At 35.0% G+C, this 26,603-nt stretch overlaps 1 protein-coding gene across 1 annotated transcript; it reads right to left on the reverse strand.

The window, feature by feature from the left end:
* Positions 1 to 1,266: 1,266 nt before the first annotated feature.
* Positions 1,267 to 26,603, reverse strand: LOC117570649 (RYamide receptor). The gene is made up of 8 exons (XM_034252419.2): positions 26,033 to 26,603; positions 11,981 to 12,271; positions 9,507 to 9,709; positions 6,207 to 6,355; positions 6,002 to 6,123; positions 4,705 to 4,931; positions 4,446 to 4,637; positions 1,267 to 2,322 (listed from the first exon to the last, which is right to left on the reverse strand). The coding sequence occupies exons 2-8, from the start codon at positions 12,054 to 12,056 to the stop codon at positions 1,624 to 1,626; spliced, it is 1,668 nt and encodes a 555-aa protein (XP_034108310.1). The 5' UTR covers positions 12,057 to 12,271; positions 26,033 to 26,603; the 3' UTR covers positions 1,267 to 1,623.

A 26,603-nucleotide genomic window follows, 5' to 3' on the forward strand; every position in this document is an offset into this window, starting at 1 on the left:
AACACACGCTGACTTTAAAGCAAGCATTATTTTTTATTTTAAATTCCAGATTCAACATAACTTCAACTAAAACTGAGAATAACTCAAATAACTTAAATACACAATCTTAACAACTTATTTAGTCGTTAAATAAACTATATTTATAAAGTATCGTACCGTATTTCAACTCAAACTCCTATCGTCAGCTCAAAAAGTGCCAGGAACACCCTGTGAACGCCAAAGCTTTTAATGTATTTCTTTTGTTCGTTTTCAAGCAAGTGCAAAGCTTTGGCAAACTTAATCTTGAGCTTCGCTCCGTTTCCGGTTTTGGTCTACGCTAAGTTCGCAGCGTAGAAAGCTCGTTCAACTTGAGACAATTCACTTTCTTATAGCAAAGCTCTTTGCTTGCTTGTCAAGTTCGCAGACTTGCTATAAATCAACTGTCAGGGAAGTTTAAAGCTTTTATTTGACAGTTAAATTTCAAGCGCATATCAAGTGGAAATTACGGTTAATTAAATATCTAGTACTATTTGTGCTATGATTTATGATTTTAACGCGTACACAGAGAGAAAACTGTTTGGTTTTAAATACAAATAAAGAAAATATTATGCAATTTTTTCGATATACAATTTTTTTTTATAAATTTTCAATATTAAAAGGTTTGAAAAGAGTTCTTAAAAGAATATTTCGATATTAAAAACATTTCTGAAATTTTGAATATTAAAATAAAATCTAAAATGGAGAAAGAATATGTCATTCTTCAATCATCGTATTGAAAATAAATAATTCTTGTTTTTAATTCCCAAATTCAAGAATTTTAATATTGGTTTTTTAAACCAAGAACTATAAATTTTTATTTAAGCTTGATCTTGACTTGGAACTTTTCCTTATGGTTTTAATTTTGATATTAAAATAAAAATTATTGTGGATTGTAGATATTCATTTAAGAATTTATCTACTGAGTTAAATTTTGGCATTATTTCAATATGATTCGAGAATTTTATTTGATGTTAGCACGTTTTATTTTTCCTGTGCAACCCATAAAATTTTAAACACTCTGGTTATGATAGTTGTTTGATTTGTTTAATGACGCGAAATGTTTATGTTTCCATTACAATTCAATTACATTAATTAGCCTTTTTACACACAATTTACATGTATATGTATCTTTTTATTTATAAATAGGTTTTCATTGTTGTTTAAAAACTAATTTCATAATTTACGTTTTAATGCTAGTTAATTGATTTCATGTGCCTATTAATTAAAGCAAAGAGCATCTTTGTTTGTTTATTTAGCAAATGCTGCGGAATTTTTAATTCGATTTCGACACTTTATCATACATACATAAATAGATACACATTAGTTCGTAATACTAGAATTTATGTTTTAGAAAGTTGATTTTTGTGTGTTTTAAAGCTAGAATATAATTCGACATGCAAAAGTTGAATACATTTATTTTTATTTATTTTTTTTTTGTTCATAATACTGTACAGGGATTCGCAAGTTTCCAGCTTATAACGATCATTTAGCAAACGCATCCATATTTGCATCCTCCATTCAACTTCCTCATTGTATTTGTAATCACAATTCATTATTACGAAATCACAGACTGAAAGCCCACAAAAAAACTCCCATCACTTAACTTTACAGTGGCTGCCACAATGTTTCCACTTCCGATTTGCAAGCACAGTTCGCTCCATGCCGCGCCAACATCGGCTGCTGCACCCGGGACACCTCGCTGAGTATGCAGGTTCCATCGCATTCCGTTCGACTGCCGAATTCCTGCTCACAAATGCAACCGGAACTCTCGCGTGATTCCGCTTTGAGTAGTGCTAGTTGCACTCCCGCTCCGGCAATGCTTGAGGGTAACTCCTCGCTGGTGGAGGGCAATTCCATCAGTGTCATATCATCCTCGCATTCAACCACATCGGGATGCAGTGGTTTGAAGTTATTGCGTCGCCATGGCGGCATTGTTGAGCCAGCGAACGTCACTACAGTCTGATGTTGTCCATTATTATTGTAGCCACTGTTGGCCAATCCATTCCCATTGCCATTGCTATTGTCATTATTAGCATGTCCATGTCCATTGCCATTGGCATGGTAACCATTACGATTCATATGCACACCAGCTATTGCTGCTTTGCCTCCTCCTCCACCGTTGCTGCTGCTGCTGCGACCGCCAAAGAAATTGCTGCGTATGCGCATCGATGAGTTCGCATAGGTGGAGCGAATGGAGCTGGCGCGCGTGTGCATCGAAAAGGTTCGTTCGTGCTGCTCGAGACTTGTCTGGAATTTGCAGAAGCAAGCCGCAAATCGTTTGTTAAATTCTCGCTTGAACTTCTCCTGCAAAAACACAGAGAAAACAATATAAAAGTATAAGTAGCAGAAAACAAATACGCAATGTGCTCGGCTCGTAAACAAAACAAATACGCAAAATGTCAATCAAACTCTCGAAAGTTGTATTCTGCGCTGCTGTCTAATGAAAATACTCGAACCACAATCATCATGACTAAGAATGTGCCTGTGGGGAGAAGATGCCAAACAGCATGTAAATATGGCGAATACTTTCTGCAATTCAAGGCAATTGAATTGGAATAAACAATGTTTGTCTATCAAAAACACATGATACATTTTAAATTTAATAACAAAACGAAAACAATGAATAATGCTCTGAAAGGTAAATGAATGGTCATTAATTTTATAAGCCGTAAAGTTAAGAATTTGACTAAGAAATTTACAACATTTGTCGAGCAAGAACTCTTGATAAATTTATAAGTTTAAATTCACAAATTTTCATGTTAATAGTTTTTATACCTTTCATCACTTCATACTTATCTTTGTAGACAGAAAAATCTATTCATGCAGTACATACAAAATATGTGAAACCCAATCATTGAACATTACTAAAAATCTTGTTATAGCGAAATGAATTATTGATTTCCTCCGAGCTTACGCATTTCATAAGCTAAACCTTACTTATTTCGAAATCCTTTTTTCTATTTATATTAGGATAAATTTAGTTGGAATAACCTATTTTATTTATTTAAAAGTTAAGCCTGAAGGACAAATAATCTAAAGCAAAATATGGTTCAATTATTCTGTGGATTTTAAATGGTAATTTTCTTGAATAAAATTCTTGATAAAATACAATTTGCAATACATATGATGCACATTTTTCTTGTGCACAAAAAAGATGCAGAGAGTAAAACCGAACAAAATTCTACGTAAAATACATCACACAATTAAAAATATAATTTATTTTTGTCTTTTATTTTAATTTGCCCAATTTTGTAGGGTAAGCACTACACTTTCTAAAAAAGTATCAATAAGAAGTGAGAGCTTGTCTACTCTATCTGGATTCCAATTAGTTTTGTTGCCGCACCCAAGTACAAAACTGTTGTTTTTCCCCTCAAATTATTGTGAGTGGCTAAATACTTTTAGCCATGCAATAGTTGCTTCTAAGAATTCTTTTAGTTTGCTATTTTTCTCAGAAAATATTTACTGTAGCTGCCTAAACTAGTTGCCATTTTTTTGTTGCCAGAATATTTACCCTAGTTGCTGAACTACATAGTTGCCAACCTTTTGAATAAGTTAATACACTCTATTAGTGATGCTAACCTCTGCGATGAATAGACTTCGATCAAAACCGAAAACAAAAATAATGCCAGGCCAAGAAAAGTTACTAATGAATGTTGAGCCATGTGATTTTACTACTTATTGTGCCATCTGTCACTTGGGTCTATCAATACGAACTCCCAGGCTTCCCCTTAGCCCGAAAACTTCCTAATTGCCAACAACAGTGTCAAGGGCTTCTTCTCTGGCCTTCTTCTCAATTGCCTCCACATTCAGTTTTTGGGCGGCCGTAAACCAAAATATTTGTCGGCAAACTTTTTGTCTCAAAATATATACAGCCGCCCACACGTGAACAGCCAAGGCGAGAGACAAGATTCTTTTGTCTGCTTTTGTGGGTGGAAGGGGCGAAAAAAAGTTTACGTGCTTTTGTGTCTTCTGTTTTTCCATGTCGTTGTTATCGATTTCGAGAGTGAGACTCACAATATTTGCGCATTTATGCCCTGCGATTTGTGGATTCTCGTTTTATGTTTGGGATGGGAATGATGGGCTCTGGATGGGTTTTATGTGTTTGACAGGATTGCTGTAGGTGTTTATTATTGGCAACAGTGGAGCGTGCTTTTAATTAACTTGAGTGCGCGGGTCGTGATTAGATGGAGTGGTAAAAGTAGATTTAGCTATTTATAATAATGAGCGGAAATTGTTTTGTGATTTGATGAATTGATAATTGACAATGTGCATTCGTCTGTCACATAATCGAATAAAGGAAATTGAATTTTGAAACACGTGTCGAGGGAATTGTTTTATGTTTTTTTTTTCGTTTAAAGCGAATCTCCACTGTAGCACTTAACTCTTGAGTGAGTCGAATCATTGGCAAAATTCGTTGTCGTACTCACGTTGTAGATGCCATAGATGAACGGATTATAGCAGCTGTTGCTCATCGCCAGCCAATCGGAGCAGAACCAAACGATGCTGATAAAATGATAGTCATTGATTTCGGGAATCGTCACGTGCAGAATATTATAGAGCTGCAGCGGCAACCAGCACAGCCCAAAGATGACCACAACGATAATTAGCATCTTAATGACCTGGCAATGAAATGCAATAAACAAGTTAATAATAATATTCAAATAGCAATCATCATACGCCTCTTACCTTTTTCTTATTCTTGAGCAGCGTGATGTCGCGCGAATCCTGCGCATTGCCCGGTGCTCGAGTGCCCCACAATCTGACAGCCATTTGTATGTAGACGAAGCTAATCACACAAAATGGCACCAGATACTGCACAAAGACCAGAGCATATCGATACACCTTCAGTTGCTCGTCCGTTAGGTTTTTGTTCATGCAAAAAGGTCGAGTCAAATTGAAGTACACATCGTTCTCTGTCGACAGGAAAAAAACAACAACCTTTTAATGGGGGTCATGGGTGAGTTTAGACAGTCAACATTGGGGAACACTTTGAGAAATTAAATGATTTTCGAATTGTCGAAGAGAAAATGCCTTTTATTACTACCTTTTGACTTCACTTTAGTTAATGGTAATTGGTGAACAGGGAAATAAGCGAAAAACTGTCTTTTAACTTCACTTTTCTTAATGGTAATTCGCAAACAGAAAAATAATTGATAAACGTATAATGCAGACAAATTAATTAAGTAATTGATTATTATTTTCGGTTCTTCTAATAAGTCACGGTATAAGGGTATTTAAATCTACGTTTTAAGCAAAAAGAAATCTATACAACAGACTTTTGTAACATAAATAACATTAATATATTTTGTATATATTTTATATATTTATTTGTTTATACTTTTATATACTTCCTATAGTAAAACTTTAAAGGACAAATTATTTCATTTTCTGATTGTCCAAATTATTTGATTTTCTGATTGTCCAAGTGGAAATTTTGCTTCACTAATTTGACTTCACTTTGCTTAATAAGTGAGCCAGGAAATGAAGTAATCAATGAAAAGTTCATTAATCTATTGAATGACTTTGAAGGCTGTTCAATTGATTCTTTGGGGAATGTGGTTTAAATAGCTAAAGAGCAATCTAAATAATCTTTCAGTTATTTTAATAATTTATAAACAATGGATAAAAGTCACTAAATTTAGAAGAAAAGAGAAAAGTTAAATAACCTTAAAATATGGACAATTCATTTAAGTTATTGATTATTATTTAATATTTTTAAATAAGTCTTTAAGCAAGCATACTTTCTACACATAGAGAATTAAAAATAATAAGAAAAAATTATATTTTAAATTAACAAGAAATATATTGATTGAATTGTAAAATATTTTTAGAATTATTTTATTAAGTTTCTTATTGGTTTTGGTTATCTGGAGCTCTAATGTTCCGTTTCTCTGTCTGGCATTTTTTTGTTGGTAAACATTTTGAAATAATACTTATGACAAACTTGTCTGCCTTACTCGAGTTTCTCTCAGTGCACACTTACCTCGAAAACGGTCGGTTATTTCCTTCACCCGAAAGGCGATGGGAAAGGGGGCGGCAAAGAGGAGCGCCAGAAGCCAAATGCCAGCAATTATGAACTTCGATACGAACTTGGTGGGACGTGCTCTGTGTGTATGTGTGTGGTAAAAATAATCCCATTTTAATGAGACAAAGTCGTTATTGAGTCATCAACTGTGTGCTGGCTTTACCTCAATGGATTAATTATGGCTCGATGTCGATCTATGGCAATTGCAGTTAACGTAAACACGGAGACATTCACGCTCAGTGCCTGCACAAAGGGACAGAAGCCGCACATGAAATATGGCAAATTCCAGCGTTGCAGCAGCGCGGCCTGAAACTGAAAATAGGCAAAAAGAAAAAAATATTAAATCTGGGTGCATTAAATGGCACTCGTCGTGATACACACACACACACCGAGTAGTTATCCCCCTATTAAAACGCCCACGGCGAGAGCAGCTGTCGCAGAAGGGCACAAGGACATGACCGCAGCACAAATATCATTAACAGCGACTACAATAACGCAGCTAGGCCGCAGGACCTGCAGGCAGGACACAATCTACGCTCGGTTGCTCCCCAGGCATTTGTCGAGCATAAATTGGCAAAACTATAGCCGAAAGTGTGAGTGTGTGAGTGTCCTGTGTCGTGTGTCCTGCCATCAGGCAGTGATTTGTGTGTGCAGTCCAAAGTGCGTGGCTTGCAATTGCGAATGGAGTTAAAGTGCGCATAATCTGCTGTTGCTGTTGCTCGTTGAACGATAGCATGCAGCATGTGGCAGGCGGCAGGTTTATACCCGCTACACATAGGCTAAAAGGGTATCATAACATTGTGATGCCACGAAAATAGAAGTATTTTACTATCTCAAATATAGCTTTCGGTATATTTTTGTACTTTGGTACGGTAAAGAAAAGAAAGAAGAGAAAGAAGAGATAAAAGTATATTGATATACCAAATATAGCCTTTGGTATATTTTAGTATTTATTCGGTTTAATTTATTTGTAGAATTGAAGAAGAATTTTGGTACTATTTCGATATATTAATTTGCAGAATTGTAGGTTTTTAGGAAAAGAAAGAAGAGATAAAAGTATATTGATATACCAAATATAGTTTATGGTATATTTTAGTATTTATTCGGTATAATTCATTTGTAGAATTAAGAAAAATACAGAAAAAGTAAAAATATATCATTATACTTATACTTATTTAAGTATTTTTGGGTATATTTAATTTTGAAGAATTGAAGAAGTTATGTAAGAAAAGTAAAAGTATATCGATATACCAAATGTAGTCATCGGTGTATTTTAGTATTTTTTGGAATATCAATTCGGCATGTTTTATCAATAATACCGTATAGGTTTTCATTGATTGAAAATAGGTTTATTTTACAGTCGAGCACACCCGAATCGAGTTTTCTTACTGATTTCCAGAGGCGTTGTTTATCAAAAGGGGGCCGACTTGGGGTGCTAAACCCAAACAATTAGTGCAAATTACAGAAGTCTCACTTGCTTATTGATAACGCCAACAATTTGTTGTGACAGCAAGTCTGTTGTTTGATTGTCAACTTAATGAATATTTATTATGCAAATCTTGCTTGGCTTTGTCTTATTCGTCAAGAGACTGCACTTGACAATCACATATCAAGATGCTGTGCAAACATTGGCAAATAATTCAATTAGGCTAAACTAGTTTAACTATCTTCAACCAGAAAGCCATTGTTAATTATTATCAAATGACACGAATGTGTGTGGTTTTGAAGTATTTGTTCAGTAGTTCTTGTCTAGACACACTGCTTAATTATTTAGAGCATTAAGCCTGCATTGGAATTTGTGCTATTTGCCGACAATTAGTTTGCTAAAGATATCAATACAGCTTAAATGATATTATCACATAAAGTAATTAGCTTGCAAAGTGCAAAATGTTGTAATATATACGTGTTGTGAAATGCTTTGGTATACTCGTATATTGGTATATTTTGTAATTTATGGCACATTTCTAATTTATATAAATATACGTCTTGCTTTTATTGAAAATAGGAATCAAATGTAATTTAGTTAACCCTTAATGTAATAATTGTGAATTCGTTGAGCCCTTTTTCTGTTGTAAAATTTTTTGCAAATGATTTTTAAAAATTGGTGCATTTTTAAATTTCGCAGTTTAACCAACTAATAAATTGGCAAAACATATAAATGTCACAAAAATGTCAAAAATCAAATACATATTTAAGATATTGAATACAGTTTTGCCAGCTGATTTAGTAGAAGTCAAATTGTCATCATCGAGTTGTCAAGTCATCTTGTAATCTATTCGAGTGTGTGAGTGAGCAACAAATTTAAACCGCTTTTCCTTGCAATTGCTTTTCAGTTAACGAATGAAAGCAGTGTACATTTACTACATTTAGAATATTTTAAATTTTGAGAAAAGCTGATCAAATGTCGCAAACTTTGCATTGAACAATGAAAGCTCTTACAATAAGTTTATGCTAGCATCTTGACATTTCAAGCAGCTAGAACAATGAATTGTATAAATATAGATAACTGCAAAAGGAACTGAGTACAATTCAAATGCACTTCTCTCATGCCATCCATTTGCAAATTGAATATTAATGTCAGACCAGTGTCGTTTTTATATCCTGCACTTGTTGTTGGCTCCAATTATGTTCAGAGCTTCGTTGGTAAATTGGGAAAAACTCAATTCATAATTTGCATGTTGGAATTGCAAACTCAATCGAAGGAAATGTGGAAAGGTGAATGTGGATTTGACATCGAGACGATAAAAACTTAATTTATTGTTGCCAGAAAAATGGAAATTCAGAAATTGCATTACCATAGTGGCTTTTAGCACATTTTGCGCTGAACAGCTAAGCCCATTAACACTTGGGCACCCCCCTAAAAAAGAAGAGCTTCATTATTATCGGAAATCAGTTGGGCTTCGAGTCGAGAGTCGATAAAACGAAACAGACAGAGAGAGAACGTGAAAGAGATAGACACAGTCTGTCAAAGGTTCTAATCCCCGAAATGTGCGGGGTGTGTTTAAGCTCCGGAAATTAAATTGACGCTCGATTATAGTGAAATCGATGTTTGTCGTGTCGTGTCGAGTTGCGTTGCGTTGTGTTATGTTTTGTTTGTGGTTGTTGTTGTTGTCATAAAGGGAATACCAATACTGTTGTCGAAACTGAAATCTGGGCTAATGCCATAAAACTGATTTATGTGCACAAAGTGTTAACAGCGAGGCGAAAAATCAGTAAACTCTATTTATTTAACCAGGTCTCTTGCTCGCTGCACACCGTGGCGTATACGCAATGTTTAATTAATGCTAAACCCTGACACTTATCATAGCAGCGGACGCATTTCGGCGCATAGCTGCAGTTGGACCTTCAATAAAAATGTTTATTCAACCATGCCCAATTAGCCAACCCCGAGCATTTGCATAATTACAGAAACGGGGGATAAATAATCGTTGTAGTTTGTAGTTCGGAGTTGATTCGTACTCACCTGAAACGGTATGCTAAACAGTCCAATGATGACATCCGCGAATGCCAGATTTGCAATATACATATTGGTTACGGTGCGCATCTGTCGTGTGGTGGCAACCACCCAAATCACCAGCGTGTTGCCAATGACAGCCAGAATGCTAATGCCGCCGTAGAAGATGGAAAGCAGCGCCACAATTTCCGCGGGCGCAACGTAAAGACGCTCTGCATGGCGGGCAACCGAGAGAACGAGACAGAAGAAGAAAGCGGGGCAAATAAGCAAGTGATTATAAATGGAAATGGCAAAAGGACATAATTGAAATAATTTCGCAAGGCACTCAACATGACAGCGGCTGTGATTAACAGCATCAACGCAGAAGCCAAAACGGCATCAGTTGGCACTCCGAACAAAACTGACAGCAGTGAAAGCTAAGGTTGTGATTGGATTCTGGAATATTTAATCAGCCTGTTAAATCTTTAAATTCAGCAAAGCGAAGCAAATTTGTCCATTGACCAAGACAGTTTCTAATTTATATCCAACTATTAATTAGTGTTGACTTAGGTAAAGTGGCATCTATCGATCGATGAAAAGCAATTGATGCAATAGTAATGTAATTTAAATATTCTTAATTAAAGATCTATTTCATCCAAACGGACAGTAGTGAAATTCTATTGTCGTGACTTTGGAATATTTAATCAGCCTGTTAAATCTTTAAATACAGCTAAGCGAAGAAAATTTGTCCATAGACAAAGGCAGTTTCGTATTTATATCCAACTATTAATTAATGTTGACTTTGGTAAAGTGACACATATCGATCGTTGGAAAGCATTTCTTACAATAGTAATATAAATTTAGCTTTACCGTTCCATATATGAATGAAATATTCTTAATTAGAGTTATATTTTTACCTAACTGACAGAATATTTAATTGGCCTTTTAAACTTTTAAATTTAGCAAAGCGAAGGAAACTTGACAGATTTCAATTTATCTCAAACTTTTAATTGATGATGAAACAAGTGATTCATGAAGTTGCTTTGGTTGACAATTTGGTACATTCTGTACTCTATGGTATATTTTGTATTTAGTATTTTTGTGGTATATTGATTTGGTATATTTTAAAAATAATACCGCACTTAAAATAAACACCAGGTATCCCACAGTCAAGCACACGCGACTGTAGCTTTCTTACAATGACAATGAAGCTTTATTATTGAATAGTTGAATTAAATATTGGGTATACTTGACTTCTTTTAGCTTTTTCATTCATTCATTGATCTATTAATCCTAAAAAACTTATATTTTGTATACATAAAAATAATGTAAACTATAATCTAAATTATTTTGTTAAAAAAAAAAAAACAAGTAAGAAAGTTACAGTCGAGTGTGCTCGACTGTGAGAAATCCGCTACCCATTTTAATAAAGGCAAAATATTGCGGTATCATTTTCAAAATATACCGAAAATACTAAAAAAAAAAACTAAAAATATATCAAATGGTATGTTTGGTATATCGATATAGTACACCATTCAAAATATACCATAAACGGCACAATATGCCAGATTGCCGGCCAAAACAACTCAGACCCCAAGTAAGTAGGCGTATTTGCCCATACAAAAGTATTTATTTAATAACTTCCACAATTTTTATCTTATCGCAACCAAATTTTCAGAAATCATAACTACTACTACTAGTAATTATTGTATATACCAAAATTCGTGGCTCTAGCTTTAAAATTACACTTGTTATTCGATTTTTTTGATTTGCGGGGGCGAAAGTGGGCGTGGCAAAAATTTGAAACAAACTTGATCTGCGTGCAAAAATAACAAATGCTGTCGAAAAAATAAGTAAAAATAATAAATAAATAAAAATTATAGCTCTATCTCTTATAGTCTCTGAGATCCAGTGTTTCATACGGACGGACGGACAGACGGACATGGCTATATCGTCTCGGCTGTTGACGCTGATCAAGAATATATATACTTTATAGGGTCGGAGATGCCTTCTTCTACCTGTTACATACATTTCCTGCCGCCACAAAGTTATAATACCCTTCTACCCTATGGGTAGCGGGTATAAAAAATAGTTCAAAATTAATTGACACAGTGCTGACGATAAAGAAAAATAGGCTTGAATTTATTTATTATCGATTTAAAGAATGATTGCTATGATTCTGCCTCTATTCAGCTATCAAAGCAATCAATCAATTAAGCGTGCTAAATGTTCTTCTTCACAAATCGTAAATAATTTAACAATTTTCCAGCTGGCCGATTTCGTTCATAGATCAAAGTATCAAACACACAGACAACTTTATTGAGAGATGCAACAAAAGCAAACATAAACTTGACAAAGATGCGAGATGGATGCTAACAGAATTATTGAGTTTGTGTCATAAGAATCATCTGTCGATTAGCTCTCTTCCATCAAAAGAGCAAAACAATAAAATACAAAGAGAGAGAGAGAAGAGAAATTTTTCTCTCGAGTTGTTGGCAACTTACCAAATTCAGCTTCCTCTTCAGCGCCGGGCAGAAGCTCCTCATGGTCGTGTTGGCTAAATAATATATCCGATTCCATAATGTTCTTGTGTTGCCCTGTTATTTGTTGTTGCTTTGGTTTTTATTGTTGCTGTTGTTGTTGTTGTTGTTTACTGACGCTAGATTCTCCCTTAAGACAAAGTAGCGTCTATTTGTTAAAGCAGCGCGAATTTCTGGCTAAGCCAAAAATTCGTTTCGCCGAACCAAGCTTTTATTTATGAGATGCAATGCATTTTAATGCCACACAGCTTTCGCCTGCAAGTCGAAAAAAAAATACTAGTAGAAGGGAGGATTATATAAGACGGAAAATTCTTGCGGTGTATTTAACTGACATTATGCCAGAGAATTAAATGAAAAATGGATTACAAAGAGAGGAAGATGGAAACTTTGAGTCAATTGCATGAAGGGTGAGATTAAGAGATTTCAAACAGAACTAGAACAAAGCTGATTGCTGGCAGGAAAAAAAACAGTCAACAATAGCAGCATTGTCTAACTAGCTTTCTGACCAGCACGTTTACGGTTTCACATCTGCTCTAGTTTCTGGTTAAATCAATCTTAATGTCTTCATTTATAAGCTGTCATAAACGAGAAATTAATCAAGGGTAAAGGTCGTTATAGCCAAGTTTAAGTCAAGTCACTTGCAGTTGCAGTTGTCAGTCCGCAAAAAAAAAAGAAGAATGCTTCTGAATCTGTAGGAGGTTTAGTTATCAGGTATTTGGCACAGTTAACACTGAGTATGAGTTATGGTCAGCTGTCAGGTTTCGCATTGCAAAAGTTTGTTTTATATAATTGAAAGCGGTGCTCAACCCTTTATGCTACCTCCCAGGCAGCTATGCGTCAAGTGCAGGCAGCAGGCAGGACGTCCAGAGTGAGAGCGAGCTGGTGCCAACATTTGGTTAGCATCAGGCTTTAGATGCCAGAGGTCAGTTGACATTGACGGCCAACGTACAGCTGTCGGACTGTTGGACTGTTGAAGCATTGGAGCATAAGACCACAACGCCATTGCACCATTGGCCATATTATTGTTTGCTTTTAAACAAGTTTATGCCACATATTTGCTTTTACGCAAAGCAATAATAATATTGTTTTGTTTTTATTGGCAAGTGAAAATTACACGCAGCGAAAATAAACCAGGTGGTTACAGGTAGCAGTCATAACTTTGGTGAGCTGGTCCATCAAACAAAGGCAAAGCTAATGTTGATGTTGGAAAATGAATGTTATAATTGAATTCAAATTTCGCCAAACAAAACTATTTAGTAATAATACATTTTGGCAACTTACTATTAAGAAAATAGTGATTATAAATATAACATAATAATTTGGTTTTAATAAATATGAAAATTTACAATATTTGCCAAAATATATAATAAATACCATATCTAAATGTATGATGTTTGCCAAACTTTTCACAGATTTTCATGAAATGAAAGCTTTTGTTGACTTTAAATAATAAGCAAATGTTAATGTTAAAAATAAACTTATATTATAGAAAAGTCTAACTATCAATAATGGATTCTTGTCTTCAATAAATACTTACATTTCTTATGTCTCAACTATAATATTAAATCAAGAGTAATGAAAAGTAAAGTAAATGTTTATGTCTATTAAATTTACCAAAACAATTGATAAACATTTGAATTCTCAATTGCAGTGTATTCCATGAATTGAATGTTGATGTTGACTTACGAAAAGAACGTAATAATTAAGAATTGCGGATTTCAATAGGCAAAACTATTAAAAGAACATTTTTTGTAAAAATAAATCTCACTTTCACTACTGAATCAAAGTTGAAGAACAAAATAAAACATTGATTGTTTTGGTTTTTATAAATATTTAAATTCATGTTATTTACCAAAACAATTCATGAATATTTCAACGCTCGCTTCATCGTTGCATTATGGAATGAAACTTTAATTTGTTCAGCTTTTGTTATGCACAAAAAATGCGCAGCATTAATTTTCATAAATTGAATTAAATTTAATAAAAACATTTGCGTAACATTTTGAAGGCACAGCTTCAAGCATGCATTGTGCTTTTAATGAAAAGCACATGAATTTCATTTCGTTATGCAACATTATTTACATGCTTATGAGCAGAGTTAAGAATTCAGTTAAAGGTTCGGGTTTATGGAGGCGAGTGCCTGGGTCTCGGTCATCGTGCGGGTTCGTGTATAATTTTAAGAAAGGAAAAAAATTCCCCCCGCCAGTTAAGTAGAGTTTTTCATTGTGTATGCATTCCTTATGATTTGGAATGCCTTATACTCTCACCCGCATTTCTATGGCATATTTGTAGTAAGCACTTTAATCGGCTTTCGCTTATAAAAAAACGAAATCCTTAAATTAGCCATGATCCAAGGCCAGGCACGGTTGAAGGGTTTTGTGCTTAAATTGATTAAACGTAAGCGTAAAGCCCAAAAATAAAGCTTATATCCCATCTCATCCATTTTTTATCTATATCACAAAAAAGGACAACAAAAGGCAAACAAGCGAAGCAAAAGTGAAACTTCTTTGTTATCACTCTATAGATAGTATTCCACATGTGTGTGGCGTAGCTTTTATTTGCCAGTTTGCCACAGGTAAAGGGTTCGTATTCAAAAGACAGGGAGGTGGTATGCAACTTATTTAACTTGAAGCTTTATCAGTTTATAATACCGACACACAGTCCTCTGACTTTATGGCCATGGAACTACCGAGTGCGAATGCGACTGCGAGTGAGCTTCGTCCTGCGGGTCATAAAAAATCCTTTTATGCCATGCTGCGTGTAACGCTGCACAAAAATTGTTGTATGATAAATATGAAAAGCGTGAAAATGTGCTGCCAAGCTGAGATTATCAATTAGTCTGCAGGCGGATGGCCTTCAAAATTTTTTTTTAATGTAACTGAGGTACATACTTCCCTTTCTTTTTCTCTCTCCCTCACTTCGTTTTCTCTCTGAGGACAGTCAATTACTTAGTGAAAGCATTTGATGGCTCATTGAGTTGCATGTTTAGGAAGAATCAAAGAGGATCCCCGCTCAGCTGAAACTCAGCGTGAAAAGCTGTTAAGCACAACACTGACAAGTTAAAAGGGGCCTCGAAGGGACATTTTCAATTAATTTCTCAAATTTACAGACATCTGAAGCGGCAGCCACTTTGCTTTTTGTGTTGCGCGTTGTGTCCGAGGTGAGAGCGCCAAGCGAGCACCAAGCATATGTAGCTACTGAATAACGCAAATCTCAATCAATGTGGAAAATAGGGAACTTTTTTTTGTTGTGTTCAGCATATTATTGAATGACGCATATTAAAAATACAAAATATGCAGATTCACCAGACAGATTCAGAGAAGCAGACAGACGGACAACCGAAGGAAGGGAAGATGCGTGTGACTTCAAAGTAAATGTTGAAATGCTCATAAAGCAGTATCACGTGCCCACCTTATGAATATAAGTATGCAGCAACAGCAGCAGTAGAATATCGCCATCAAAAGACCAATACGAAACATTTTCAATTTTCAGCAGCTTTAAATAGAAAATATTGCGTATACGCCGTGTGAGACGAACAAAGAAGCACAAAACGCTTAACAAACGCAAAAAAGTGCATAAGAAGCAGAGCCAAAGCACAGAGAGAAACAAATAAGCAAATAATTGTGAGCTGTGGAACCAAAAGGCTGACGAGGGTGCAAAGTCGACTTTGAAATTGAGCTTACAATCGATGCCCGCGTGGGTTTCGAACTAAGCGGGCGGGTGTTTGCTGACAAAAAGAAAAAAAAACGATCTTCGGCTCGTAAGTAACTTTTGTGCTTTATTATTATATTTAGACTACTTTGTGTGTAGGCATTGACCCCTCCATTCCGAAATAGTTCTACCCCCGCTTAGCTGTGAATGCTGGTTGTCTGGTCTATTTGCTTGTCGCCTTAGCCCCGAGGACAATTTAAGCCTGGCAATTTGAACTTAGTTCAGTTGTGCAGAAGTTTCTCAGCTGTCTCGTTTAATTGTCTCACTCTGGGGCTATACCACACTCTCTTTCTTTCTGTTTTCATGCTCTTTTAATTTCCTGAATTAAAGGTTAATTAGGGTCTGACCTCGGCGCTTTGCATAATAAATGAGTACTGAACTCAGGTATTTAGTATTCGATTATAATTGTTCATTAAATATTTTTTACACCTGTTATGATAACAAAAACCCAGTGACTCAGTAAAAATACTTTTTTACAACTCGGAAAATAATGTAACAGAAATGACTGTTGCTTCTCTCAGCCTAGTTAGCATATTAAATGCAGGCTCTCAAAGGACACACACACACTGACTATCTATCGTATGCGGTGTTGATGTCACAGCAAAAATATATATGTAAGTAGTCTGCGGGCTCCTTTGTATGACAGCTCATTAGCGACGCATCCTGTCAATTTGCATCTACTTTGATGGGCCGCTACTCTCGAGAGGCTCTTCTTTTTTATTTGTACTATAGCAAAATAGTCAAAAGATGTTCAACATTAAATATTAAAATGGCAATTAAGTGGAGGCAACTCTTTTACTACACAACACGCTTGACTCCTGCTTCTGCTGCTGGCAGGATACGGATATCTGTATCCGTTTCCCAGCAGGGCATCCACGTGCCCAGATTCGAAGAAATCGTAATATAAGTCACATCCAAATAAAAAGCAAAACAAAGGCTAAAACGACACCTAAAGGCAAACGATGTGTGTTTGAGTGTGTTTGCCAATATGCTGTGGCTTTGGCTTTGGAGTTTTCTGTGTGTGCTGGTTTTTGTGGTAGTATTAAATGTAATTGTAATAAATGCGAATGTTACCCGCAGGTGCTGTAAGTTGCCAATGAATTCTCACACTCACTTTCACTTTCACTCTCTGTGCTTTTCTCTTTTCGGTTTTTGTGTATTTAATTATTGAAAGTCGCGTGTGCAAATTGAATTAATTGTGTGTGTGTGGCAAGTCTCGGCTCTCAGTTTGAATATGGCGCCCAACTTTCACTTGATTTGCGAGCTCGTGTAACCGATGTCGAAGTTGATGACGAGAGTTGTTTGTTGCACATGTTAACCGCGCGAGCGTGCGTTATCAACTGTGCGGCAAGCTCTGTGCCTTCGGTTTTGTTACACGACAACGACAGGATGCGAGCTAAGGCAACTTCTCAAGCAAACAGAGCCACTTGAAGTCAAAACACAACAAGTTGCACGAACATGTTGCAAGTTGCGACTGTCTCGTAGTTCGTGAACCTAACAAAATTATGCCTTGCTATCCATATAACTTTATCAGCTACCTATAATTAAATTTTAATTACTTTTTTTCAAGAAATGCGAAGTAGTGTCTCAGTAGAAGCTTCAATGTCAAGGAAATTGAATGTCAAAGGAAGAGCTCAATGTATTTACTTATCTGCTGCCACATCACGAATACTTCCGCCAATAAACAAATATCGTATCGAGTGCGTCGCATTGTGGCAAGTTGCGAGCACTTTGCCACAGGGCAAAGACATGTGTGTCCTGTTCGTATTTCTCTCTTTTTGATGTCTTAAATTTGTGATTATTCTTTTTGTTAAAGTCTTTCACGTCATATGCAGAGCAGCTGCGTCGTCTAATGACCGTGAAAAATCGAGTATAACAAATTTTGTGTAAAGTGCCATCGACTTCGACTGCCGTCTTAAGTATGTTGAGTGTTTTCGGCTTCGCATTGTAATACTTTCTTCCTTCATGTGAGGGGGGTAATTGTCATAGTCTAGCATTAAATGGAAATCAGGTGAAAAGCACTTGACAACAAAATAAGTATGCTTCACTGAAGCTAGCTTCCCTTTTTGCTCTATTCAATTGAGACTTTTCAAGATATTCATTCAAATTCGCCAGGCTAATCAATCAAAGTAAACCTAAAAGAGCGTGTTATAGCAATGGCTTAAGCTAAGACCCAGTTAATAGAATGAAATTCTGCGGAAATTCTAAAATATTAATCGCTGAAAATAGAAAAAAATAAATAACTGATTGTTTGCACGTAGTGTTGCAGCATTTGGAATTTGAGCACACGTCTCTCGCTGTATACATTAAGTGGAATATGCAACAGATACTTGATAAACAGTTCACGTTTAGACTCAAACTCATTAAAATACACGTATGTTGAAGGATGAACAAACAACACGTGTAAATTTACAGAACTGATTTGAGCTTCTCCTCGTCACATTTTTGAGAGCAGAAAGGTTAAAAGGATAGATTTCTGTTGATGCTTTTTCCTGGAATACAAGTCTTTAGATATGCATGGACTATGGGAAACTAACAGCTGCTGCCTGTAAAGAGATCCTATTTCTTTCTTATTGATTTTTGAAACGAGAACTGCGTATGAGAACAACTCTGATACGAGTATTAGACAAGCAACACTGAAAAAAATGTCAGTTTCTAAAATCAAAAATATTCATCTTAAATCTTAATTTCTTGAAATAAAACAATCAAATTTCTAAAACTATGTATATTAACTTTAAAATGCCAAATTCTCAAAATAAAACCTAAAATACTAGTTTTAGATTACAAAATAGTCGAATTTATCAAAGTGCTTATAAAGTTTTTATCTACGCTGTCGCGAACCATTCTTCATTGTAGTCTGAGAAAAGATCATCATAATCATCATTTATAAATTGATTACGATTTATTGTGCCTATTTCGGGTAGTTTGCTCAGAGTTTTAATAGTGACTGACTTTAACATAACATGAGTGCTTACATTATATCATCTCCGGGATATAACATTCAAGATGTATGTGTAGCATTATATATACGTTGCTGTTAAACTAATATATCACACATGTTTTTATAAAATGGGTAATCTTAAATTTATAAGTTTATTTCATCATATTAATAAGAACTTGGTCTTATGTCAAATGTTCTTGAAATCAAAAAATTTCTTTTTGTACATTAAAATTCGTAGTACTTAGACCAAAATGTTCAACTTTTTTCCAGTGTGGGCGATTGACTGAGTGAGTGGCATTTGTCTATCTGTTATTGCTAGGTTTCAACGAATTAAGAATTGCAAGCAATTTGTTGTATTTGGTTGCAGCCAACTGCCAGGTTGCAAATCCCTTCTGACAGCAATTGGTTGCAATTGAAACATTTTCCACCTACGCTCCACCTGTCAATTATCTATTTTAGTGTAGCAATCTCATAGCCACATGGAATGTAATTAGACCCTTCCTTGCAACTCATAGTTTGGTTTGTTTGTTGCTCGTGTCGTATACGCAATCCCTTCTGACGAATCCTCTTATACAAATACTTAGATTTACAAGCTTCCACACACACGCAATCCTTTGGAACACATGTTTCTCGCTTGTTTGCATTTGCTTTTAGCATTAATCAACTTATGGATTAAGTTAAAAAAGTGCAATTTGCTTCCAGTGAAAGGTACTCATGGTATAATGGCATTCGCTTGAAACGGATTACAGTGTTGGCTTTTCTATTTGTGCGATCCCTAAAGCAAATAAATCAAGTTAATCAACACATTTAAATGCAATGCGGACAGGGCTGTGACACAAACGAAAATCATGCAATCAGGCAGATAAAGCTGCTCCCTCTGTTTGACTATTTATATACGAGTCACTTACAAGCTACGGTCTAGACATCGCATTTATCTAAATGCCACAAAACCTAATAAATATTTAATACAACTAATTGTTGTTGTTCAGCCAGACAGACAGCCAGCTTGTCATGTAATGTGAACATTGTTGATATGAATACTAGTCGAATGAATACGAATAATCGCATGTGTATTCAAAGTGTTCCGTCAGAGACAACTCGTCAGTGTCCACAACTGAATTTTTGACTAATGACTGCAATGTTGTTGAGGCCCATCAGTGTGATTAGTAGCGGTAGGTCAAAGGTTTCAGTCATTTATTCACACATAAATCAAAAAGCAAACGAAAAAATGTCATTGATTGATCAATGCGAGACGATATATTTCTAACAAAAAACTGGGGCAAAAACGACAGTCACAAATATTTTTCGACGAAAATGAGCTTTAATTATACGAATAATTGTATGCGACGAAATGTTTTCAAACCGAGATTTTCTTTAACTTTGTCACTTCAAAGGAAAACTCATACACTTAGCTCGCTGCCACGAGAAAAATAACCTTTAGCAAGCTAAGAAAAAAGGCATTAAAGTCATATTGTATAACGAAGTGATGATGCCCTACAGCAGATTATTTCTTAACGTTTTCCTTTGTCATAAACGGTAAGAAATAATTTTGAGTTGACCATTAAGACAAATCCATTAATTTTTAATAATTGGTATAATATTATGAAATTTTGTATTTATTTATTTAAAATTAAATACCTATTGAGAATACTAGCTAAATATTAAACGAATAAATGATATAAAAAAGTTGAAGTTTGTTAATCAATTTTACGTAACCAATTATTTATAAATTAATTACTTTCGACACTAAAGAGCTATTAGTGCAACATTGTGAAATACTATTATACGTAGACTTCTACAACTCAAATGATTTGACAACTCAACTACAACAAACTTTTATCTGCGATAATGCAAATCAGAAACAATGTTGTACATAATATATGGCACAATAATTTCTGCTAATGGAGGTGTGATTAATTTTGTTAGATAAGTTATCTGCAGACACCTCTAATGAGCGTGGCATATTGGACAACTATTTGATATAACCTCAAGCATTGACAATATGTGGCCTTGTTTTGGGATACCTGACCTAACAACAATGGGCAAATGCAGCCTGAGAGTCCGGTGGACTTTTGATAAATAATTCAAAGCAAATAACTTTTGACAATGCGCCACGTGCTCCATGTTTTCAATCTAAGGATGAGCAAAAGAATGGAGTACATTTGGTTACGATAATATTGTATTTTGCCTTTGTTTGTTTCTGCTTCCGTTTCGCATCATTTGACAAAATTGTTTTGACAATTTGATGTTGCCCTTCGGCGTCTTTAAAATGGGGAGAAGAAATGTCTTCAAGTTGAAGTACTTGGTTGCAAAATTGCATTCTGCCAACGACAGTTTGATGAAAAATGCATACCCAAAAAGTGCAGTTCCTGAAAGTACTATTATAATTACTGCACTGGCTATTAAAGTTTTGCTACTTGCCCAAAGTTTAATACTTAATGCCCAAGTAATGTGAAACTCAACTTCCTGTACAGAGTTCAGAGACTTCCAGCGGGTGGCAACAGAAAACAAAAAAAAAACTAAAACTTATAAACGCATTATTTTAAATTGATTCAAGTCCAAGAATATGCTGCTAAATATAGAGAAAAGCTGATGATTATGCAAAGTAACAGGCAAAATGAGCAATAGCAAACAAGAATAGCTCTTCGACAAGTTTTGTAGTTAAACACAGAAATACAGGATACCCTGCAGCCACGGCCAACTTTGCTGTTTGCTCAACTGGGTAGCAACAGCGCTGAAATAATAACAGAATAAACTTTCGCAACAAGTTAGCAAAACTTTAGAGTAAAGTAGGCGATTAACAAATACCCTGTGGTCCGGTCAGGTGATTAAATCCAAGTTTAGAAAGCAATTATTGGATTTGTAGTTCATAAAAGTGGATTATAACTTGTTAGCAAGCTACAGTCGAGTGTGCTCGACTTTGAGGTACCCCTTACTCATTTTCAATAACATTGCTAAATATATACTAAATTTATATACTGAAAATATACTAATATCGAAGGATTCCCGCTACTCATTTTAATTAATATAATGAAAAAATACAAGAATATATCTAAGACTTTATTTGGTATATCCATAGATACCCAGTGCGGTATTATTCTTAAATTATACCAAATAAATATACTAAAAATGCAAAATATACCATAGGCTATACTTGGTATATCGATATACATTTAAAATATACTGAAAGCTATATTTATGTATGTATTATTACATTTAAAATATACCGAATGCTATGTTTGGTATATCAATTTGGTATACCATTATGTACAAAATATACCAGACACAGTGTAGTTTAAATAGTTTGCACTTGCTTAAACCCCGCAAGTATTTGCCTTAGTTCAAGGGTATGTCAATGCGAAAATTTGCACAAAATTTGCAAATAATTGCCGTTTATTGCAGACAAGTAAAAGATGTGGGTGCTGCAGAGAGTTGGGTCTCTTTTAACGTATCCAAGCGGGTCGTCAGTATACCATAGAAATGTGCTTGTGTATATATTTGCATTGCTGCCAACAGCAGCGACGACGCCATTGACTTTTCGCATTTTGTTTTTGCTAAAAAGCCAAGCAGCAAAAAAATTTTCAATTTTTTTTTCAATAAGTGTCAACATGGGAGGGTAGCGAAGCGCGTTAGAAATAAGTGAAAATGTTTATGTGCTTCGGTGAGCATTCGACACATTAAATTGTGTACTGTGTGCTGTTTGCCTGGCAACCCATCACTGGGGGATTGCCGATAAACATGTTGATGAAATTTATGAATTAGGTGACAGCATGCAAGAGAGATAACACACTTGCTCCCAACACTATTCCTCTTCCTTTGTCGCGCTGTCCCTTTAACTTTTGCCCTTAACTCCATGCCTGGCCATGAGCATGAGCTCAGTTAACCAATTTGTCGTGTGACCTTTTTGGCGTACAGCACAACTTGCCACAAAAGCTCATTAAAAGAAAATTGGCGAAGCATGCAACCGATCCCAGCTTAAAGGAATGCACACTTTTTACTTTTATTGATTTTCGCTGAGGTTTCGGGCGTATCCTGTTTCTCTACTACGCTTTTTTATGCATGTTCTACAGCGTGTAAACAAAGAGCAACAATTACATTAATTTTCGTGGCCAATGAATCCAGGAAAGTGCTCATCAAAGGCCGCAGCATCGATGACGCCAAAACAAAAACCAATTGCTTATTTTTACTGTAACCGAGAGTTAAAGCTTAATCAAAGAAAGCAAAAACACGAATAAAAAAACAACGAACGTTACCTTAACCACGAACTTTTTCTCATTTTTATATCTTTTTTATACTGCTCGCAATGTCTCTTCCCAATTGTTTTTTGGCAAATGCCAATTCAATGTCTTTTTGGTTGAATAATTGCAAATAAGAACGTGATACAAATTTAAAAAGATATTCAAACCTGCGCCCAAATAAGTAGGCTATTATTTTTGTCAGTTAAGATGACAAAGTGAGTGGTTGACTGGCGGATGCTCTGTTGTTATTAAAGAGTAAGCAAACAGTTCGTCTGCAGAGAGTAGCCAAAGCTGAATGCATTTTTTTGAAATGTAATGCTTTCCTTATAGTTTCTCTTTGGCTTTGCATAATTAAAAAGTTTCCTCGCTGCTCATCTTCAAAATTTCCACTGAAGCAACTTTTTTGTGTATGCAAATTTCTAATTATATTTTAATTTCCAAGCGAGTTATCATAATTTCAATTTTTTTAATTGTTAGACCGTCTCTTCATTTCTCAGAGAAGATGAACAGCTCTTGTAAAAAATGGAATGCAAATAGCAAGATAAGTTATGACTTCAAACTTTGCTATAATGAATCAATTGCTTCCAATTTCTTTCCCACAAATATTTTGTGTACCTGCACACACTTGATTTATTGATTCATTTCGCACAGCTCACAAATTTTGCAGCAGGCAATAAAACAATATTTGCTTTCACTTTAAATTGAATTTCAATTTCGCCCAACTCTATTTAAAATAAAACAACACCACTCACATTGTATTTATAAAACCAAAGAAATGTGTAATTTTAATGCTTTATATGCCATTCAAAAATAATGTGCAATTAATTTGAAAAGACAGCCGAGGGCGTTAAATAAAACACAAGCATGAAAAGACACTCGGATTACAATTAAAATGTGCATTGTTAATTCGCCCAGATCTGAAATAAGTTTTGTTATTTTAAGATTTTAAGCTAAAAGTAATTAACTGGCGAATCAATTAAAGAAACTCGCAACGCCTGCCTAATGTAATTCGGTTGAAAAGGAAAAATGTATAAAACAAACAAAATCTCAACTCTGACTGACAGGAGGAAAGAGCTTAGAGACGAGGTGAAGTGAAGTGAAGCGAAGCGAAGTGTGAGCCTCGAGGACACACGCAATTCAGGTATAAATTAAAAAGGCACTCGAAAATGTTTGACTTTAAAACAAGCAAAAAATTTGTTTACATGCCGCTGTAAACTAAGAAAAATGTGAGAGCATGAAAATAATGAAAATATGACTGCTAAACAAGGAAAACGCATTTTAAAGCAAAGTATGTCGAGTCAAGAAAGCAAGCAGGAAAGTGCGTATAATAATTCTTTCTACTTCAGCACATTACAATCATAAATATGAACAACGGGCCCAAGAAATTTCCCCAACACGTCGACATCGCGACGTCTTTTAAGTTGAATTTGTGTAGAGCTCTTTGGGTTGGGTTATGTTTTGCCTTGTGTTGTGCTTGGGTGGGGTTGTGTTCTGACTTGCGTTTGAATATTGCTGTGGTTCCGCTTGTAGCGCATAATTACAGTTCGTTAAAGGGGTGTAAGGTTGTAACAGTTGCAAGACGTCCAGGTGAACCTCCTATTGTTATTTGTTTCATTTCACTCTTTCACGTAGTTTTCCTAGGCGTGCCAAGCAACAAAAATTGTAGTGCTGTAAATGTAAGCACAACACCTGGCTATTACCACCACCCACAATAGGAAATTTGTTGACGTAATTCCCCCGGGGCAAAAGACTATCATCGGAAAATTTGTACGAATTATTTTTTTTGTTTGCGGCATGCGGCAGCTATTTATTGAATTCACTTTTAATAACTCAATAATTTAATGTGGCCAATGTATTGTTGTGTTCACCGGCATCGGCATTTTTATTTGTACCATTATCATCATATCAGCACACTCAACTTTCGATTCGTTGTTTATATTATTGCGTTAGATCAAAACAACTGCAAGCAAAATATTTATTTAATTCTCCCTCTTTATGTTACGTTTAAGTTCGGGCAAATGGTATCCGCAATTAAGTACCACAATACTTCCTCGAAACATTTTGGTTCAAAAAGTAAACATTGAATTATTGTGTATGCTGAGGTGCTTGCTCTTCACTTCCCTTTCTCTTTCTCTTTGCCACCCACTCACTCAATATCAAACATGACACACAGATGCTAAAAAAATAGAGAGGCTTCAATTCATTGATAAATTCAACAAAGTGCACACAAAACACAATAAATTGCCCAATTGCCAAACAAATAACGTTGTGTATGTATTTTTAATAGTTTATATACTCTGTAATCGGGGAAGATGGGTGGCGTTAAAGGGGGATTTGATTAGCTTGCGCGTGGAAAATAACAAATAAAACGTTATAAAACAATAATTTATTTAATCAAATTGTGTATAAAACAATTGACAAACCCTTTTAACTGTGACAGAGTATCAATTAATCGTGAAGTATTTATTTGATTACGTTTTGCCGTCTTTTCAAATTATTATTCTGAACTTTTAACAAAGAGTTGACAAGCAAATAAATTTTAATGGAAATGAGATTCAAATTAATTTGTTTATTTTCAATTTAATTATTTCTGAGATGTTCCGAGGGTATCTACAAGTTGTGCTCTTCACTCTGCACCTATTTTAATCCTTTGTTTATGCAGCCAGCGATTGATTAGATAAACTAAAATGATTATTCGTTGATAGCATAGAATTTATGGAGGGTATCACAAAAACCATTATTTAATTGAATCAGTCAAACGAAAATAAGACAGAGTATCTCCCAGTTGTGCTTTGCACTTCACTGCATTAAATCGTTTATTTATGGCTGCCAATCAATAGAGTGAATGAGTGAATGAATGCATTGCAGCGTTGACTACTTAGTAGTTGGTTGGTGTCAGTGTCGTTTCGAATTATTTAGTATGCCAAATGCGTTGGTAAATAAGCAGGGCGCAAATGCATTTAATGCTCTTAATTGTAATGAAAATTAATTTTAATGTGCAATGCAATTGAAATGTATTCAAATGTCATAAACGGAAATGCAAATTCTCTCCGCTCGCTCGTTTTTATTCATATTTTTTATTATTATTATTTTGTTTTGCATATGCATAAATATATCAATTGTTACCTTTAAATATTTAATGGATTTAGCGCCAAACGATTTTACACTTTTCTGTCGCTACTCAAAACAAGAAATTAATTACAGCAACGCTTTCAATTTTATCCAAATATAATAGTTATAATAATAGTAATTAAATAATGACTCGGCCACACACAACGCACGAACACTTTATTATTGCAGTAGAATGCAATTAGCTTTGAGTTTGTTTTTAGTTATTTTGTTTATTGATTTTGTGAGGCATTTATTTAATGTTGATAATCAAAACACACATTCACCAATTGTGTTCATACATTTATGCTGACATAATTTTAATTACTTTGCTAGTGTAGTATTGTAGTGTTTGTAATATTTTGTTTTTTTCTCTATTTGCCAATTGAAGTCGTGAAAATGACCGTTGATTAAGGCTCAATTCAATGCAAATTGAAAGCCAATGCCAAACAATAAGAATTCACTTAAAACGCGGCAGACGTGATACTTTGATTTCCATTTCGTTACAATTCAAAGCACCACAAAATATAACGTATACGCGATGATCGCCGTCCCAAAAAATGCCGAGCAACCGCACAATGAAAGCGCA

Source organism: Drosophila albomicans, chromosome 3 (genome assembly GCF_009650485.2).
Source record: "Drosophila albomicans strain 15112-1751.03 chromosome 3, ASM965048v2, whole genome shotgun sequence".
Classification (NCBI taxonomy): Eukaryota; Metazoa; Arthropoda; class Insecta; order Diptera; family Drosophilidae; genus Drosophila; species Drosophila albomicans.

Excerpts from the sequence above, each read along its gene's own strand:
- LOC117570649 (XM_034252419.2), bottom strand. The coding sequence starts at position 12,056 with ATGGAATCGGATATATTATTTAGCCAACACGACCATGAGGAGCTTCTG. Across the intron at positions 6,356-9,506 it reads TGTTTAGCATACCGTTTCAG|TTTCAGGCCGCGCTGCTGCA; the intron begins GTGAGTACGAAT and ends GCCTATTTTCAG. Across the intron at positions 2,323-4,445 it reads TCATCTATGGCATCTACAAC|GAGAAGTTCAAGCGAGAATT; the intron begins GTGAGTACGACA and ends GTGTTTTTGCAG.